The sequence below is a fragment of the Entelurus aequoreus genome, linkage group LG26, assembly GCF_033978785.1.
Source record: "Entelurus aequoreus isolate RoL-2023_Sb linkage group LG26, RoL_Eaeq_v1.1, whole genome shotgun sequence".
Taxonomy (NCBI): domain Eukaryota; kingdom Metazoa; phylum Chordata; class Actinopteri; order Syngnathiformes; family Syngnathidae; genus Entelurus; species Entelurus aequoreus.
In genome coordinates this window covers 21,409,271-21,429,231 of record NC_084756.1, presented here as the reverse complement: position 1 = coordinate 21,429,231, position 19,961 = coordinate 21,409,271, and the positions used below count along the sequence as shown (strand labels likewise).

Genomic DNA, 19,961 nt, shown 5'->3' with positions numbered 1-19,961 from the left:
ATTTTCATTTGCGAACAAATCTCTCCCCTCTTCCTGCTGTGGGACGCAGAGGGACTCTTGTCCCTCCTCCTCGTGTCCAAGGCTCAAGTCAGAGTGTCTCTGCATTAAGCCTGCAGGCTGCGTGCGGCGTGGGTCTCCATCTCCTATGTTGAACGTGATGTTGACATTAACGTGCGGACTGGCGGCGACAGGGGGCTGTGTCGGTCGAACGGGGGTCTCTGAAGCAGCAGACTGCTGCAGGACTTGGGTGGACTCCCCGGACTCCTGGCTGCCGGTGTCGCTGCTGCTGCTGCAGTGACCTGAATCCCCGCTGACCTCCCCTCTCTGCAGCAAACACTGTTGTTGCGGAAAGGCGACCAGAGTCAGCAGAGTTTCACCCAAGTGACCCTCATCGATCTGCACCGCGGGGGAGAAGGACATCCAAATGTTAGCTTCAGGCCGAGCTTAATAAATGAGTATCTCATGTGACACACCAAAGAAGAAGACTCACTTCATCATCACCATTTTCATTTGCATTGTCTTCAGGTTGCAACCTGCCGGTGCCTGCAAGACAGCAAACATGTTAGTACCGCAATAAAAAACCCTATCAACTAGTGTTGTCCCGATACCAATATTTTGGTACCGGTACTAAAATTATTTCGATACTTTTCGGTACTTTTCTAAATAAAGGGGACCACAAAAAATTGCATTATTGGCTTTATTTTAACAAAAAATCTTAGGATACATTAAACATGTTTCTTATTGCAGTTTTTTCCTTAAATAAAATAGTGAACATACAAGACAACTTGTCTTTTATTAGTAAGTAAGCAAACAAAGGCTCCTAATTAGTCTGCTGACATATGCAGTAACATATTGTGTCATTTTCCCTTCTATTATTTTGTCAAAAATGTGTTACATCACTTTCAGTCTCAGAAAAGACTAGAAGAAAGTAAACGGATGTTTGGTAGAACAGTGGTCCCTAACCACCGGGCCGCGGACCGGTACCAGCAAGGGAGCGATTGGTACCGGGCCGCGCAAGAAATTAAAAAAAAAATAAAAATAAAAATAAATAAATAAAATTAAATTAAATTAACATAAAAAACACAATATATACATATTGTGTATGTGTATGTCAATATAGATCAATACAGTCTGCAGGGATACAGTCCGTAAGCACACATGATTGTATTTCTTTATGGAAAAAAATAAATAAATAAAAAAATAAAAAATCCTCCCCCCACCCCCGGTCCGTGGGACAAATTTTCAAGCGTTGACCGGTCCCCAGCTACAAAAAGGTTGGGGACCACTTTGCTAGAATACATAGCTAAATAATAAAAACCAAAAACAAGCAAGTTGAAAACGATTTGTTTGGTTTAGTTCAGGGGTGGGCAATTAATTTTTACCGGGGGCCGCATGAGCTACCCGAGCACTGCTGGAGGGCCACATCGACAATATTTCAATTAAATTTTGCTCAATATTATTTTTGATATATACCGTAAGATAAATAATAATAATAATAATAATAATAGTAATACTTCAACATAGTGTGTGTAACAGCATTCCATGACTAATATATATAAATTAACATTAATAATAAATGACAGTAAAATAAGCACACGTATGACTGAGGAGTCATAGTGTAACTTTGTGTGGTGTTTGAGTTGTCCGACTTTTTGTGTGGCCTTAAACGCACCAGTGGTTTAGTGCTATGCGTGTTGGTGACAGATGACAAGTTGGTTTTGGCCTGGTTTGTACGGCAGAAAATGACTAGTTTTTCGAGATAGAATTGTTTTACTCATGTTTTTGGTGTGGTTATGTCCGAATATAAACAGTTTTGTTCAATAAAGTGATCGATATAATTCCTGTCCTCGAAGCATCTCGATAGACGTTACAATAATTGAACGGTGTTCAATTGAACGGTGTTGACGAACACCGTTAGGGCCGCTTGTTGTCACTGTCACTCAGAGTTGCATTGCAAAATTCCATAGAATAAATATGTTTATTTTGTTTATAATTCAGATGGGATTTGATTTGGTGCGCGGCATATACTTGCTGCGCGCAGCGGACGCTTGAACAGTGCGCAATTGCGCAGGCACGCACCTTAGGTGAGGGGACGTTGCTTTGCAGTTCATGTCTTGTTGAAAACACGGCATTCCTCATCAACTTTTCTCTTTTTGGCGTCTCGGGTGTAAACCGTGCATCACTTGTCGCTGCATGTGCACCTTCACTCGCAGGTTACACACGGACACACGCCCATAAATAATACTTTTCAAAATAAAAGCAGCACAGTTGTATTGCGCGCAGGACATAGATGTTTTTTCAACTTTATTTTGTAATTGCAGTTGTTCACATTCACTCACAATCACGCATACGTCCACACGGAAGTAATACAAATAACGATTTTCAAAACAAAAGCAGCACCGTTGTATTGCACACTCGACATAGATACTTTTTAAAATTTATTTTGTAATTTATAATTGGCCTCACGCGGGCCGGACAGGGACGCACAAAGGGCCGGATGCGGCCCGCGGGCCGCAGAATGCCCAGGTCTGGTTTAGTTGCTGACAACGAAGCTACGCTGCACACTAGTTACTTGTATTCAGCCTTTAAGCCTTGTTTCTTTTCTTTTTTGCAGATTACCTTTCGCGCGTATTGTCTTGTAAATGATCAGCAGAATGACGGCGACAATGATGAAGAACGCGACCACGCCAACAACGCTGGCGACTGCTGCATCTGTTGACGAAGGTTAGTGCGGTTTGGTTATTACTGCTTAAAAAAAGAACATAATCTCAAGGCATCATACCGTGTTTCGTGTCAGATCCCAGGCTTTTTGGAGATGACAGCACAGAATCAGGTGATGTTGTAGAAATTGAACTGTAAGTTTGATTGGCATGTCCACTTGTTTGGACGTGTGGCAGCAGTGGGTCAGCTTCACACACGGTGTCCCAGGTTGACGTCCCTGCTTTTAAGACAGGTCTCCCGTGACAGCTGCACACAAAGAAGCGAAGAAAAGGAATAAGGTGCAAACACTGCGATGAAGCCAAGTCACACTCACGATTTATGTGGCCTACAGGGCTCCACTGCCGAGGAGACGTCGGAGAACGTTCCGTCACTGCATTGTTTACACTTCACGTTTGCGTTTGATGTTCCTGGGGAAAAAACAAAAAGCCTAAACATGAGCTAGTTTGTAAAATATCTAACGGTGTCAATGAAAAGTGAGCATTGTTGTCTTTGCAGAGGTATAACTAGGGATGAAACCGGTTTTCCCGGTTGTTTGATAAGAAAAGAACCGAGTCCTCGGACTCGAATCCCTTTTTGAGAACCGGTACCCGTCATCGAGACCACTATAGTAAAGGAAAAGAGTTGATTCTTTATTCGAATCCCGTCCCGACCAGAAATGCTCCGTGGGACATCACAAGAATTGACGTCACGTAGCTCAGTCATTAGGCGCAGATAGCGAAAGCAGGAAAACAATGGACGGGAAAAAGCGCTCCAAGGTGTAATAAAGTTCAAAACAAAAGCTATCATCCATCGAATAACTTTACTGAGAGATTTTAGCAGGGTAAAACACATGACGAACACTTTTACGACCAACCGGAAACATAGCAACCAGGCTAGCAACGCACCTCCTTTACGGCAGCTGTCGCAACGTTCTTAAAACAACCGCAGCACATACATATATATACAACATATCTCCCTTTTTTAACTTTTGTTTTTCTTTCCTTGTAAACAAAACAAAATCACACTGTAGATGTGTTGTCTGTCTAATTATAAATAATGCAGACTAGGCGTGTTGGCTGAGTTCTTGATGTTTACTTTCACAGCGTGGCAACATGCAACACTTTTCGGGGCTACCGCGCATGCTCGTAACTCCCGTTGCATGCTGGGTAGTGTAGTTGTTATATTCTCTCGCTCATAACATTTTTCCCCCTATAGAGAAATAATGTTAACTCAATAAAGTGTATTTCTTTTTTTAGCTTTAACTTTTCATTTTTTAGCATTGTAACCACATTTGCAAAGAACTTTTCTCTTCATAGAATTTTCTTTCAATAAAGAAATAAAGTGCAAAAATGTTAAAGCATCATAACAAACAGTTATGTCAAATAGCAGCAGAAGTGCACTTTTTGGAGAGCTGTATTATTTTCAGTTTTGTGCCCAAGGGACTGATTTTATTTAACACTATATTATTATTTATACACCTATAGTGATCACAGAGACAGGTTGTTTTTGTGTTACTGTATATATTTGTTTCTCTGAAAAATCCCACTTAATATACTTTGGGTATCAACAGTCAATATTTATTTATTTTATTTTATTTTTTTAGGTGGGTAACAGTCAATATTTATTTATTTATTAGATTGTATTTTTTTTATTATATAATAAAAGTGAGCTTTTGTTAAACCAAATATTGTGTGTTTTTTTCCATATACAACAACCTATCTGGACTCGATAAGAGAATCGATAAGGAATCGGTTCGATAAGAGGATTCGATAATAGGCTCGAACTCGATAATTCCTTATCAAACATCATCCCTAGGTATAACTATTATATGGGATATAATGGATGGATGTATATCGGGGTTGTGGATGGCTGAGTAGCGCTTTATAGCGGCAGCCGGCCTCCAGGGCCCCAACCCTCCCCCCCTCTGTTGCGAGTTGTTGTGATTACATGTCCAGCCTTAGACTGATACTTTTTTTACTCTTCCCCCTTTCCCAATGTCACCTTTTTCCCACCTTTTTTAAGGAGCGCTGTAAGTGGCTGATCCGTTGGCGGTCCCGTCTTGTCCCCTTGTAACGTATGTTTGCTCTTAGTGGGACTGTGCCGAAAATGAAATTTCAGTTCTTATGTGTCTTGTACATGTTAAAGAATGGACAACAATAAAGCACCTTGAATCTTGAATATTGGTGTGTGCAGGCGTGCCTAATAAAATGTCCAGTGAGTGTTGTTGTACAAGGTGACATAATCAGTTGTATTGTGTGCAATATTTACAATTTGGTTGCATTCTTATTTCAAAGGATTTGCTCAACTACGTGGTGAAATTAACAATTTAAAATAGTATTTGAAATAATTGTATTTATTAAGCGAACAATTAATTTTGCACAAATGACAACATATCATTTTTTAACCAGTGAATAGCATGTTTAAGCTTATTCTTCTTTTAATTTTTTTAAAGATAATTCATTCAGTATTTGTTTTAAACAAATAAATAAAATAAGGTAACAATGATGATAATATTTTCAAGTCTCTCGAATTTGACCGAGACAAACACAAATGTATCTAATTATTACCATGTATATACACTATTTTGATAATAATAGAAAATAAGAAATGCAAATACAGTATACAAACTATGTGTATGCGTGTGAAAATGAGAATGCCATTGTTATGATACACTCCTCATTGCAGGTTATATTATTTCTGAATGTCCCTATTATCAACGTTATGATTATTGTATAAAATAACATAATAATATATTATAATAATTATTGCTGTAAGTATATGCATGCATAATACCAAAATAGATTATAATACATTAAAGCATGGGATTTAGTCATATACTTAATGTGTTCGCGTGTGTTAAAATGTTATTTTCTCGTTATTATTATGCTGTTTAAATAATAAAAACGCTACAAACGAACATGCAATATTGTAATACAGTCTGTATTATTATTATGTTACTATATATACTAGAGATGGGACTTATGGCTCTCGGAAGGGAGCCAGATCTTGAGGAGCCGTTCCTTTCAAAAGACTGGCTCGTTATTGTAGTTTTCTTTTTTGAATCAAGGAAACAATCACTAGTATCAGTTATACAATAAGAAGTAGATCAGAAAAAATTTATTTACACAAATATTACTCTATTGGTGGGAATTAATCTGAAATATTAACTATAATTGTATTTTAAATTGCAATTTTCCATGCTTTGGCAGTGACATCACTAGTTACAATTTTCCCTCACCTAAGAATGGGTAGAATTTTAACAGTATAGAAAACATATACAAATAAAAATACAATTCATTAATGGATACAAATAATATAAATAAAACCACAATAAAAATTAGGACGTAAAAAAATTGTGAGTACAAAATTATACTACCATACCTGGTGAGTGTATGCTTAAACTACTACCCTTCATAATAATGAACCCGAAAAGTGAATGCAAGTAGGAAAAAAAATCATAAATAAATAAAAGAAAAAATATTAAAAAAATTATAAAACGAAATATTTATGTACATATTTTTTATTTATTTATTTTTTATTTAAAAATTGTTACTCCAAATTCTGCCAAATTTCCTTTAACTCTGACTGATTTTCTGGTCCAATTGCCAGTCGGGTCGCACGATGTACAGACTGGGCAATTGCCAACAAGACACTTCACCCTTGCTCCTGATGCGTCGGGGTTAGGGCCTTGTGTGAACGTGTGTGTGTGAATGTGGGAACAGAATCAAAGCACTTTGAGTACCTTGAAGGTAGAAAAACGCTATACAAGTATAACCCATTTACCCATCCATCCATCCATCCATTTTCTACCGCTTGTCCCTACCATTTAACACTAAATTTGTATGTGCATAAAAAACAGCTCCCAAACGAACAGCTCAAAACTGGGAATCGGCTCTAATTGTTCATTTTAAAGAGCCATTCAAAAGATTAGATTTGTTCGCGAACGCCACATCTCTAATATAAACAGTTGCACTCAAAATATTATTGACCTGCAGTTACCGTATTTTTCAGAGTATAAGTCGCTCCGGAGTATAAGTCTCACCAGCCGAAAATGCTTAATAAAGAAGGAAAAAAACATATATAAGTCGCACTGGAGTATAAATCGCATTTTTATGGAAATGTATTTGATAAAAGCCAACACCAAGAATAGACATTTGAAAGGCAATTTAAAATAAATAAAGAATAGTGAACAACAGGCTGAATAAGTGTACGTTATATGAGGCATAAATAACCAACTGAGAACGTGCCTGGTATGTTAACGTAACATATTATGGTAAGAGTCATTCAAATAACTATAACATATAGAACATGCTATACGTTTACCAAACACTCTGTCACTCCTAATCGCTAAATCCCATGAAATCTTATACGTCTAGTCTCTTACGTGAATGAGCTAAATAATATTATTTGATATTTTACGGTAATGTGTTAATAATTTCACACATAAGTCGCTCCTGAGTATAAGTCGCACCCCCGGCCAAACTATGAAAAAAACTGCGACTTATAGTCCGAAAAATACGGTAGTTTGCAATAAAATACATACAAAAACAATAGAAGTAACCAATACTAAATTGTAAAACTACAGTCACTATTTATTTTGTGTTTTTAGAACCTCTGAAAATGTACATTTGTATTTTTAATATCTAATAAGGGTTGTACAAGTGTGTGTATGTATAACTTTGTCCTGCTCAAATGTACTGATACATACAATGTAAATGATATGATGATATACAAGTGAAATGGTGAGAATCTGGGTACCTGGCACAGAGACTCCATAACCAGCTTTGCAAGCAGTGTGATGTAAACATTCAGTGCAGTGTTGCTCATCGGACTCCATGATGCAGTACATGCCAGGTCGACACTCACACTTGGACATGGCGGTAGAGAGGCAGACTTGGGTGAACTGCAAGCCTTTGTCTGCTCACGCACAGAAAACACCGCCGTGTAAATACGACAAAAAAGTCAACAGAAGCGAAGATTAGATAGGGAGCTACTGACAAGTTCTGCATTTGGCGCAAGAGAAGCAGTTTGGGGCGTAGTTCCAACTCTCCATGTATTGGTCGCGTCCACACGTCTCACACACACTGTCTGCTGTTTCATTGCACTCCTGCGTCAGTCGACGCCCTGTGAGCAAACAACACGTCACGGACGTAATTTGGGTTCGCTTGCACTTATTCAAAAGAGAGTTTTTGTCCCCTGCACTGGGTTCGATTCCCACCACAATCAGCAACAAATAACGTTTCGGATAACCCGCAATTGTTTCCTTTAATGTTAATTTTGTTATTTTTCACTCAAAATGATGAAGTAAATTTATTTATCATGTATTCCTAATAATCTAGTGAGTCCACTGATTTGAAACAGTGAATCAATTCAAATGAATCATCAGAGTATGTGGCCATTGGGCGAATCCAGTCACTCGAAACAGTGAAATAATTCAAATGACTAATTTGAGTACACTGTGTTTATGGTGAATCAACAGATTCAAAATGGTGAATAACATTAAATGAATAATCCAAGTATGTGGTTGGTGGGTGAATGCACTAACTCAAAGGAGTGAATCAATTCAAATGAATCATCGGAGTAAGATGTGTTTTTGGTGAGTCAACTGACTAAAAAAAGTGAATCAATTCAAATGAATCATCTCAGAATGCTGTGATTTTGGTGAGTCGACTGATTCGAAACAGGGAATCAATTCGAAATAAATTATCAGATTATGTGGCCATTGGGTGAATCCAGTGACTCGAAACAGTGAATCAATTCAAATAAATAATTTGAGTATGCTGGGTTTTTGGTGAATCAAAAGACTCGAAATGGTGAATAACATTAAACGAATAATCCAAGTATGTGGTTGTTGGGTAAATCCACTAACTCAAAACAGTGAATCAATTCAAATGAATCATCTGAGACTGCTGTGTTTTTGGAGACTCTACTGACTTGAAAAAGTGAATCAATTAAATGAATTATCTGAGCATGTTGGGCTTTTGGTGAGTCTACTGATTCGAAACAGTGAATCAATTCAAATGAATCATCAGAGTATGTGGCCATTGGGTGAATCCATTGACTCGAAACAGTGAAGCAATTAAAATGAATCATCTGGGTATGCTGTTTTTTTGGTGAATCAAAAGACTCAAAATGGTGAATAACATTAAATGAATAATCCAAGTATGTGGTTGTTGAATGAATCCACTAACTCAGAGGAGTGAATAAATTCAAATGAATTGTCGGATCCGGCCCCCCAACATCCAAAATCCGGCCCACTGGAAGTCCCAAGTAAAAAAAATTTTTGAAATTAATTAATTTATTTTTTTAATGTATTTTTTTTTTTAATCTTTCCTTTCTAATCCATTTTCTACCGCTTGTTACTCTCGGTGTCTCCTACCCGCTCAGGCCAATCATACTGTCTAAAAATGAATTTTCCCATCGATAACGTGACAATGTTAAATGTTGATGAACACGTTAATTGATGTTAAATGACAAAACGGATTATAAAGACAGTGTATATATGTAAGTTTGGGGTCACCCAAACAATTTTGTGGAATAGCCTTCATTTCTAAGAACAAGAATAGACTGTCGAATTTCAGATAAAAGTTATCTTTTTCTGGCCATTTTGAGCGTTTAATTGACCCCACAAATGTGATGCTCCAGAAACTCAATCTACTCAAAGGAAGGTCAATTTTGTAGCTTCTGTAACGAGCTAAACTGTTTTCAGATGTGTGAACATGATTGCACAAGGGTTTTCTAATCATCAATTAGCCTTCTGAGCCAATGAGCAAACACATTGTACCATTAGAACACTGGAGTGATAGTTGCTAGAAATGGGCCTCTATACACCTATGTAGATATTGCACCAAAAACCAGACATTTGCAGCTAGAATAGTCATTTACCACATTAGCAATGTATAGAGTGTATTTCTTTTAAAGTTAAGACTAGTTTAAAGTTATCTTCATTGAAAAGTACAGTGCTTTTCCTTCAAAAATAAGGACATTTCAATGTGACCCCAAACTTTTGAACGGTAGTGTACATATATATATATATATATATATATACATATATATACAGCCCGGCCCCCGGCCAAATTTTTTTAACACAATGTGGCCCCCGAGTCAAAAAGTTTGGGGACCCCTGATATAAATGAATCATCTGAGTATGCTGTGTTTTTTAGTGAGTCCACAAAATTGAAACAGTAATTCAAAATAAATGAATAATCTAGGTATGCGGTCGTTGGGTGAGTTCACGGACTCAAAACAGGTGAATACATTTGAATAAATCATCTGAGGCTGCTGTGTTTTTTCAGTGAATCCACTGACTTGAAAAGGTGAATCAATTTAAATGAATCATCTGAGTATGTTGTGATTTTGGTGAGTCCACAGACTCGAAACATTGATTCAATTCAAATGAATTATCTCAGTATGCTGGGTTTTTGGTGAGTCCACTGATTCGAAACAGTGAATCATGTCAAATGAATAATCCGAGTATGTGGCCATTGGGTGATTTGGGATTTGTTATATATTGTATATATCATATAAAAATATAATATCAAATAATAATATATCACTATATATTATATACTGGGTAGATAATATGTAAATATTACACTGCAAAAAGTCAGTGTTCAAAAACAAGGGAAAAAAAATACAAAAATTAGGGGTATTTTATTTGAACTAAGCAAAATTATCTGCCAATAGAACAAGAAAATTTGGCTTGTCAAGACTTTCCAAAACAAGTAAAATTAGCTAACCTCAATGAACCCACAAATACCTTAAAATAAGTATATTCTCACTAATAACAAGTGCACTTTTCTTGGTAGAAAAAAAAAGACCTTTTTGCTCAATATGTTGAAAAATATTCTTAAATTAAGTAAATGCTAGTGCCATTATCTTGACATAATGATATGCGCTCGGCATTACATTTCTTGAAACCAGCAAACTTATACTAAAAATTAATGTATTGGAAAGGCAACAAGGCATCCGCTTGTTACTCTCGGGGTCTCCTAGCCGCTCAGGCAAATCATATGGTCTAAAAATGCGTTTTTCCATCGATAACATGACATCATTGCGCCAAGTGCATGCTCTTTCAGTCAATTAGTGCGCATATATACAGCCCGGCCCCCGGCCAAAAATTTTTTAATTGTCATTTTGAGGAATTTATCTGAATGTGCATGAACTATTTTTGTTCAAAATAGTTTGAAATGTCAAATATTTAAATATTAACTGTCAGTTTACTGTACTGTGCCAACTGTACTACTATATGAGTACGTATTTTCTATTGTTTCATTGAAAATAAAACAGCAAAGTCAATTGGGCTGTCATCTGTTTTAATTATGAGACACAATTGTGTCAAAATCATGATTTTTTTTTTCATGCTTGAAATAAGAAATTTTTACTTTAAAAAAGTAGTTTTATACTTGCGAGTGTTGATGACACAGCTTTGCAACAGTTGATATTCTAGTTTCAAGCATGTTTTACTCAATATAGGTCATAACATCTCAGCAACAAGCTGTAATGTCTTACTGAGATCATTTAGGACCAAAACCCTTAAAACAAGTAAAACACTCTTAACATAAAATCTGCTTATTGAGAAGAATTATCTTATTAGACAGAAAATAAGCAAATATCACCCATATTTGAGATATTTAATCTTACTTAGATTTCAGTTTTTGCAGTGTACATATATGTTATATTTTATATTGCTACTATGGTACATTTTTAGTCTACTTTATACCTGCATTATCCTTTCCATCCTTTGCAACTGAGCTACTGTGTGGAACAATTTACCTTGTGGATCAATAAAGTTTGTCTAAGTCTAAGTCTAAATTCAAAATAAATGAATAATTCAGGTATGCGGTCGTTGGGTGAATCCACTGACTCAAAGCAGTGAATAAATTCAAGTAAATCATGTGAGGCTGCTGTGTTTTTCAGGGAATCCACAGACTCAAAAAAGTGAATCAATTCAAATGAATCATCTGAGCCTGATGTGTTTTCAGTGAGTCCCCCGACTCGAGTGAAGAAGCACTGAAATGAATGATCTGAGACGACGTTGGCGGCGATAAATCCACTGACTCGAATCAGTACGTCAATTTAACAGAATCGTCTGATTGTATTGTTTTTCAGTGATAGAACTGAACAATATGAGTCCGCAGACTCAAGCTGAGAACCAACTAAAATGAGTAATCTGAGTCCATGCTGTCTTTGGTGAATCTGCTGACTCAACAAGTGCACCAATTTAAATAAGTCATGTGAGTCTGTGGTGTTTCTGTTGAGTCAGCAGACTCAACTTCGGGAAACTTTTCACCAGAACTATGCGAGTTCATGTGAGTGAGTTACGATCAGCTATTGATTCAGGGAGCGATCGTCTTTATTATGAGCAATGTTTTTCTTAGGTAGTTTCTCAGGTTACCAAATAAATACTTCCTTGTCAACCACTATGCTATTTCGGAACAAATCCATAAATGCCAGTTTGTGCATGTTACTTGATGAGTTTCAAGTTTACCAGGTCGGCACTTGCTGCAGCACAGTCCTAAAGCCTCCAGCAGGTACTCTCGATCTGGATTGATGCACTTTATGCCGAGCTCAGCCTGATAGGGCAGCGCTAACACCTGGAGGGGGAAACAGAGGAACACTTGTGTATATTACTCTGACCTCCACCAAGGCCCACCAATTAGAACCATGATTGTAAAATCACGGCTGTTTCACTTCAACCTGCAGGTACATCTCAATCTGTTGGATCGGCATGGTCATTGCACCACTTGGCAGCGATGCAAGTGGACCGTGACGCCAAGTTTTTTGTGACTGCACACGTTATTATGATCGTCAGCAATATCGTGTGTTTTTGCAGAATACTGCTAACAACAAACAAAACAAACCGCTTCCAAATGATAACTTGAAGCGATGTTTTTTTTTAATGAATTCAACACAAAAGACCAAAAATGTCAACTTTTCAAAAACCCCTATTCACAAATTATTTATATCAATATTTTGTCTACACTTTAAGTGACTTCTGCCTGAAATATACATTTAAAATACCAATTCTAATACTTTAAAGGCCAGTATTGTTACATACAGAAAGTGTTTTTTAGTGAAAAATATTAGAAACACACGCACACATACACAAACCATTATCTAATAATAAAAAGCAAAAGTAACAAGGAAGTGGTAGCAAGGAACAACAAAAAACAGCAAAAGGTGTGCAGTGTTGCTGCATGCTTTGAATGGGAAACAGTGGCACCAACATGTGGACAAGTTGAAAAATCAGTAATCCAAATACAAATGTTAGGGATTAGATTAAATGTATCACATTGTCCGCCCTGAGATCGGTAGGTCGTGAGTTCAAACCCCGGCCGAGTCATACCAAAGACTACAAAAAAATGGGACCCATTACCTCCCTGCTTGACACTCAGCATCAAGGGTTGGAATTGGGGGTTAAATCACCAAAAATGATTCCCGGGCGCGGCCACCGCTGCTGCTCACTGCTCCCCTCACCTCCCAGGGGGTGATCAAGGGTGATGGGTCAAATGCAGAGAATAATTTCGCCACACCTAGTGTGTGTGTGACAATCATTGGTACTTTAATTTTAACTTTAGCATTAAAATTGTGTGTCAAGAAAAATGTGTAATAAAATTTTTTGTTTTTTACAGGAGGTGTCAAAAAAATAATCATTTCAAATGAATTGCGATTCTTATTTGTAACGATTCGTAAATCAGTTTAAAAAAAAAATCTAAAAAATAAATAAATAAATTATAAATATACACTACCGTTCAAAAGTTTGGGGCCACATTGAAATGTCCTTATTTTTGAAGGAAAAGCACTGTACTTTTCAATGAAGATAACTTTAAACTAGTCTTAACTTTAAAGAAATACACTCTATACATTGCTTATGTGGTAAATGACTATTGTAGCTGCAAATGTCTGGTTTTTGGTGCAATATCTACATAGGTGTATAGAGGCCCATTTCCAGCAACTATCACTCCAGTGTTCTAATGGTACAATGTGTTTGCTCATTGGCTCAGAAGGCTAATTGATGATTAGAAAACCCTTGTGCAATCATGTTCACACATCTGAAAACAGTTTAGCTCGTTACAGAAGCTACAAAACTGACCTTCCTTTGAGCAGATTGAGTTTCTGGAGCATCACCTTTGTGGGGTCAATTAAACGCTCAAAATGGCCAGAAAAAGAGAACTTTCATCTGAAACTCGACAGTCTATTCTTGTTCTTAGAAATGAAGGCTATTCCACAAAATTGTTTGGGTGACCCCAAACTTTTGAACGGTAGTGTATATATATATATATATATATATATATATATATATATATATATATATATATATATATATATATTATATATATATCGTTTTTTTGGGGGGTTTTTTCAAAATATGCGGGTTTTTTTTGTCATTGATTTCTGTGTAGCTTTTTAATTTTATGATAATTTGTGGAACAAAGAAATAATTAAACACTTTTTTAAAATTCATTCCAAAACAACCAAAATGGCTTGACAAAAAAACCAAGGAAGTAGTAGCAAGGAAATTTAAAAAAATGGCAAAAGATGTGGAATTTTGCTGCATGCTTTGAATGGGAACGCATAGCACCATCTGGTGTACAAGTTGAAAAGCCAGGAATCCAAATTAAAATCTTCATGTGAGTGCTTAATTAGTTTGTTAACATAAACGTTAAATGAACAATTACATGTTTTACAGTTTTCCAGGGGCATGTTTATTGGTTGTTGCTTTTTGTGTAGCTTTTCTATTTGAATATATTTCATACAGCAAAGAAATAATCAAACAATCCTTTAAATTCATTCCAAAACAACCAAAATTGCTTGAGAATAAAACCAAGGACGTAGTAGAAAGAAACTACAAAAAAAACAACTGCAAAAGATACGGAATTTTGCTGCATGCTTTGATTGGGAATGCATAGCACCATCTGGTGGACACAATCAAAAGCCAGGAATCCAAATTAAAATCTTCATGTATGTACTTAGATTACGTTATGTTAAAATAAATGTGGAATGAAAAATTTATTTTTTTACAGATTTCAACAGGCTTTTTATGTTGCTTTTTGTGCAGCTTTTCTATTTTAGACTTAGACTTCCTTTTATTGTCATTCAAATTTGAACTTTACAGTACAGATAAGAACGAAATGTCATTGCATTAGCTCATGGTAGTGCAGGATAAAAGAGCAACAAGGTGCAGATATAAATAAATAGATTATTGTACAGATAAATATGTTGCACTTTTGCATATGCATCCACGTTTATGGATGTATGTTATATTGTCTTTATATTCCAGCCAGTTAATCCATTTTGGGTGGGAATTTAGGGGATTATTATGATGCATTCAAGAGTCTTATGGCCTGAGGGAAGAAGCTGTTACAGAACCTGGAGGTTCTGCTACTGAGGCTGCAGAACCTCTTTCTAGAGTCCAGCAGTGAAAACAGTCCTTGGTGGGGGTGGGGGTGGGAGGGATTTAAGATAATTTACTAAACAAATAAATAACCATTCATTCCAAAACATGAAAATGGATTGACAATAAAACCAAGGAAGTAGTAGCAAGGAACAACAAACAACAGCAAAAGGTGGGAAATGTTACTGCATGCTTTGAATGGGAAAATGTTGCACCATCTGGGGAACAAGTTAAAAAGCCAGTAATCAAAAATAATATTTTCATGTAAGGGGTTGAAGGAGTTTACTTGAATAAAAATGTGTAATGAAAATGTTAATTGTTTTGTAGTTTGTGTAGCTTTTTCATTTTAAGATAATTTATTGAACAAAGAAACAATTAAAAATGCATTAAATTAATTCAAAACAACCACATTGGCTTGAAAATATATGAAAAAACAAAACTGAAAAACATGTTCTTGGAATTTTTTTCTTTTACGGTATGGGAGAATGACGGAATGTTCTGAACTCCTGTTTTACCTGGCCATAGTGTGGCTGTAGCTCAAGTTTCCATGGTGACGACATATCATTAGGTATGCCTGCCCTTAGGTATCCTCAACTGGCGATTGTGCTGTCATGCTAATAATAATTATTCTTATTTTCAAAAGCGTCCAATAAGCTAACCAATGGCGGTGGAGGGTGGGCTTTGAAACAGGATCAGACCATCTTACACCTGCACCCACCTTGCACACACACACACACACACACACACACACACACACACACACACACACACACACACACACACACACACACACACACACACACACACACACACACACACACACACACACACTTGTATTTGTTACCTTCTTGAGACCTCCAAAAAAGGCCTACCTCTTTAGGACCACCCTTTCTAGATATATACAAATTTGTATTTACAACATTAATAATAAATACATACTATGCAAATATAAAAAAGCTTGTTGTGAAAAATGAGTTGTAATTTCACAAGAAAAAGGTCACAATTTCACAAGAAAGTGGCAGTATTATAAAAAAAAGTCGTAATTTTACTCAACGCGAGTCAACATTTTACAATAAAAACTGAACATTTGTGCAATATTATAATAAAAGTTGGAATTTTACTCAATAACAGTCGCAATTTTACAAGAAAAGCTTAAAATGTTGGCAATTTCATGAAAAAAGTCGCAATTTTACTCGACAAAAGTCACAATTGTATAAGAAAACTTAAAATGTTGGCAATATTATAATAATAATCGGAATTTTACTTGGCAAAATTATGACAAAAGTCATTATTTTACTCCAAAAATTTCACAATTTTACAACAACAACAAAAAATGCCAATATTATGATAAAAGTCAGAATTTTATACGACAAATGTCACCATTTTGCATTAAAAAAAAAAAATTTTTTTACATAAAGTAATAATTTTATGAGAAAATAATGCAATATTATAGAAACAGAAAGAATATGAGAAATTGTTCCCAATTTTATAAGAAAAAAGTCGACACATTGTGAGAAAAAGACTGCTTTTAGTAAAAAAATTGTTTTTGAATTTTTTGTTTGTAATTGTTTTTTTTTATCTTCATTTACTTCAAGTTATTACAGTATGTCTCGAATCTCTCGATATACATATTTATTTTATTTTTTTAAATACATTTTGGCCAAAGGGGGCGCATTTCAATTCCTTACACAAACATATTACTTATGTTGGCCAGAGGGGGAGCACTTCAAATTTTTACACACACTTGTTATTTCATATGTTGACAAAGAGGGGGCGCACTTTTAAAACCAACACACAGTCAATTTGAAAAATCCCTCCTTTTTGGGACCATCCAAATGAGACATTCTCTTTTAGATGCAATGGTTTTCCGTATTGGGACCATGATTTCGATCCTAACTTGTTCATCGGTCCTCATATGGAAGCTACTTTTCCTTGTTGATGTCTCAAGAAGGGTAGAAACACACACACACACACACACACACACACACACACACACACACACACACACACACACACACACACACACACACACACACACACACACACACACACACACACACACACACACACACACACACACACACACACACACACACAGGACAGCATTGTTGTCAACCTCAGGTCGACTCAGTCTCTATCTCCAATATCTCTCCAAAAATGTTGGGACTTTGAAATACAGTATGTGCAAACACACATTCTTCATTCAAACACACACTGTTCATTCAAAGCTAAAGATACAAACATTTATGAAATTAGTATGCTGGTCCACATCAGTAAAACGTCCAAACACTACAAACACAAAAATGATGACTTTGATACATTTTGTGCAAGATGCTTGACAATATGAATTTCTATGTAAACACTGCACTATATCATATAAATGTACAGACCATGTAGTATTTGGCTAAACAGAGTTTGTTGGCCCTAAACAAAATGTTGTTTGTTGCCCCATTTTGGTCTTCATTATTACTTATTTATTATTTTTATTACTAGACCCCAGAAGGGCGACCACCCCACCCCAAACCTAACATCACCGCCCACATAGATAGATAGATAGATAGACAGATAGACACCCAGTATGTTTACACACACTAAAAAACTGTCAATACGTGGACCTTGGGGTGTTGTGTTTTCCCGGAATGCAAAGGAAAGTTGGCGCGGGCAAGGCGTGAAGGTAAAGACATGATTTATTTTTTAACTCTAAACTACAAAAAAGGAAGCAAACAAAAGGCGCGCACAATGGCGGAGAACAAACTTGACTAATGAAACAAAAGACTAGCACAAAGGCAAATTAACTATGAACATGAAACAAAAACACTTCCTGTGGCATGGCATGAAGCATGAACTATGGTAAACAGGAATCTCATGGGTAGCAGAGGTAGTAAGGATAATGTCACCAGGACGATCAACAGAAAAAGACAGGCTTAAATAACAGCGACATGATTAGTGACTGGTGCGCGAGTGCAAAGCGTGAGACAGGTGCGTGACATGAGGACAGGTGAAAACTAATGGGTTGTCATGGAAACAAAAAGAATGGAGCGTAAACAGAAACTAAAGAGTCCAAAAACCAAACATAACTAAACAAAACAAAACATGATCCAAAAGACATGACAAAAACTAATAATTACTGCTGAAAGGTACATATAGGTTTTGGAGCAACATACTGTATGTTGCCATCCAAGCAACGTTATCATGGACGCCCCTGCTTATTTCAGCAAGACAATGCCAAGCCATGTGTTACAATAGCGTGGCTTCATAGTAAAAGAGTGCGGGTATCAGTGTGTAAAGGATATCATCAAATGGACTCAGGAACACTTCAGAAAACCACTGTCAGTAACTACAGTTGGTCGCTACATCTGTAATTACAGGTTAAAACTCTACTATGCAAAGCCAAAGTCATTCATCAACAACACCCAGAATCGCCGCCAACTTAGCTGGGACCGAGCTCATCTAAGATGGACTGATGCAAAGTGGAAAAGTGTTCTGTGGTCTGACGAGTCCACATTTCAAATTGTTTTTGGAAACTGTGGACGTCGTGTCCTCCGGACCAAAGAGGAAAAGAACCATCCGGATCGTTATAGGCGCAAAGTTCAAAAGCCAGCATCTGTGATGGTATGGGGGTGTATTAGTGCCCAAGGCATGGGTAACTGTTGAACAACTTAAGCTGTACATCAAGCAAGAATGGGAAAGAATTCCACCTGCAAAGCTTCAAAAATTGCTCTCCTCAGTTCCCAAACGTTTACTGAGTGTTGTTAAAAGGAAAGGCCATGTAACACAGTGGTAAAAATGCCCCTGTGCCAACTTTTTTGCAATGTGTTGCTGCCATGAATTCCAAGTCATGACGTGGACTATGGCGGGGTTTGTTTTCCCGAGATGCAAGGAAATTGGATGGGACATGGCGTGAAGGTATGGACATGATTTACTTTAACACTAACAAAGGAACAAACAAAAGGTGCGCACAAGGCGGAGGTACAAAGTTGACTATGAAACAAAAACTAGCACTTGGGCAAAACTATGGACATGAAATAAACAAAACTTACGTGGCATGGCATGAAGCATAGACTATGACAGGCATGAGTAGCAACGGATAGCATGGGTGTCAGAAGTAATGTCGCCAGGCCGACTGCCTGGCAACTGCAAGCTTAAATAATACAGACAGGATTAGTGACAGGTGCGTGAGTCCAAATGTGCAACAGGTGAAACTAATGGTTGTCATGGTAACAAAACAAGCAAGAGTGAAAAAACAGGAACTAAGTGTCCAAAACCCAAACAGCACACGGCCAAACAAAAACATGATCAAAAGACATGACAGTTAATGATTATTTGCACAAAAAAAAATTAAGTTTCTCAGTTCGAAAATTAAATATATTGTCTTTGCAGTCTATTCAATTGAATATAAGTTGAAAAGGATTTGCAAATCATTGTATTCTGTTTTTATTTACGAATTACACAACGTGCCAACTGGTTTTGGGTTTTGTAGATTTAGATTTTCAGGAACTATTCTCTGCTAGTGAGGAAGATTCCAGGAACTTTTGAGGGGCAAACTGTGTGGTCGACCGCTGAGTGGTTAAACACAGTCGGGGCGTTCCTAAAAACCGCCATTACACCATGCGAGACTACTAGTTTATTTCTTATTCCTTGTCTATTTCTATTACAACAAACTTGACAATGGGGAGAAAGAAGAACGAAAGGAACTTGCGACTTCCAGGAACTTTTGTGGGGCACCTGTGAGCTGATTAGTGGAACTACCGTATTTTTCGGACTATAAGTCACAGTTTTTTTCATAGTTTGGCCGGGGGTGCGACTTATACTCAGGAGCGACTTATGTGTGAAATTATTAACACATTATCGTAAAATATCAAAT

The 19,961-nt window shown here is 36.8% G+C and overlaps 1 protein-coding gene across 2 annotated transcripts in view; it reads right to left on the bottom strand.

Moving 5' to 3' along the window:
- tnfrsf1b (tumor necrosis factor receptor superfamily, member 1B) overlaps positions 1-19,961 on the bottom strand; it is a 29,179-nt gene that overhangs the window by 227 nt on the left and 8,991 nt on the right. The window contains exons 3-10 of one of the 2 annotated variants that reach the window (XM_062037549.1): positions 12,191-12,296; positions 7,699-7,824; positions 7,459-7,617; positions 3,035-3,128; positions 2,783-2,967; positions 2,620-2,712; positions 491-543; positions 1-396 (exon numbers count right to left, since the gene is read on the bottom strand). The exon at positions 1-396 is cut by the window's left edge and continues 227 nt beyond it. In XM_062037549.1, the coding sequence (XP_061893533.1) occupies positions 1-396; positions 491-543; positions 2,620-2,712; positions 2,783-2,967; positions 3,035-3,128; positions 7,459-7,617; positions 7,699-7,824; positions 12,191-12,296 (1,212 nt within the window). The remainder of the gene's footprint in view (positions 397-490; positions 544-2,619; positions 2,713-2,782; positions 2,968-3,034; positions 3,129-7,458; positions 7,618-7,698; positions 7,825-12,190; positions 12,297-19,961) is intronic. The other variant, XM_062037550.1, reaches the window with a different exon arrangement.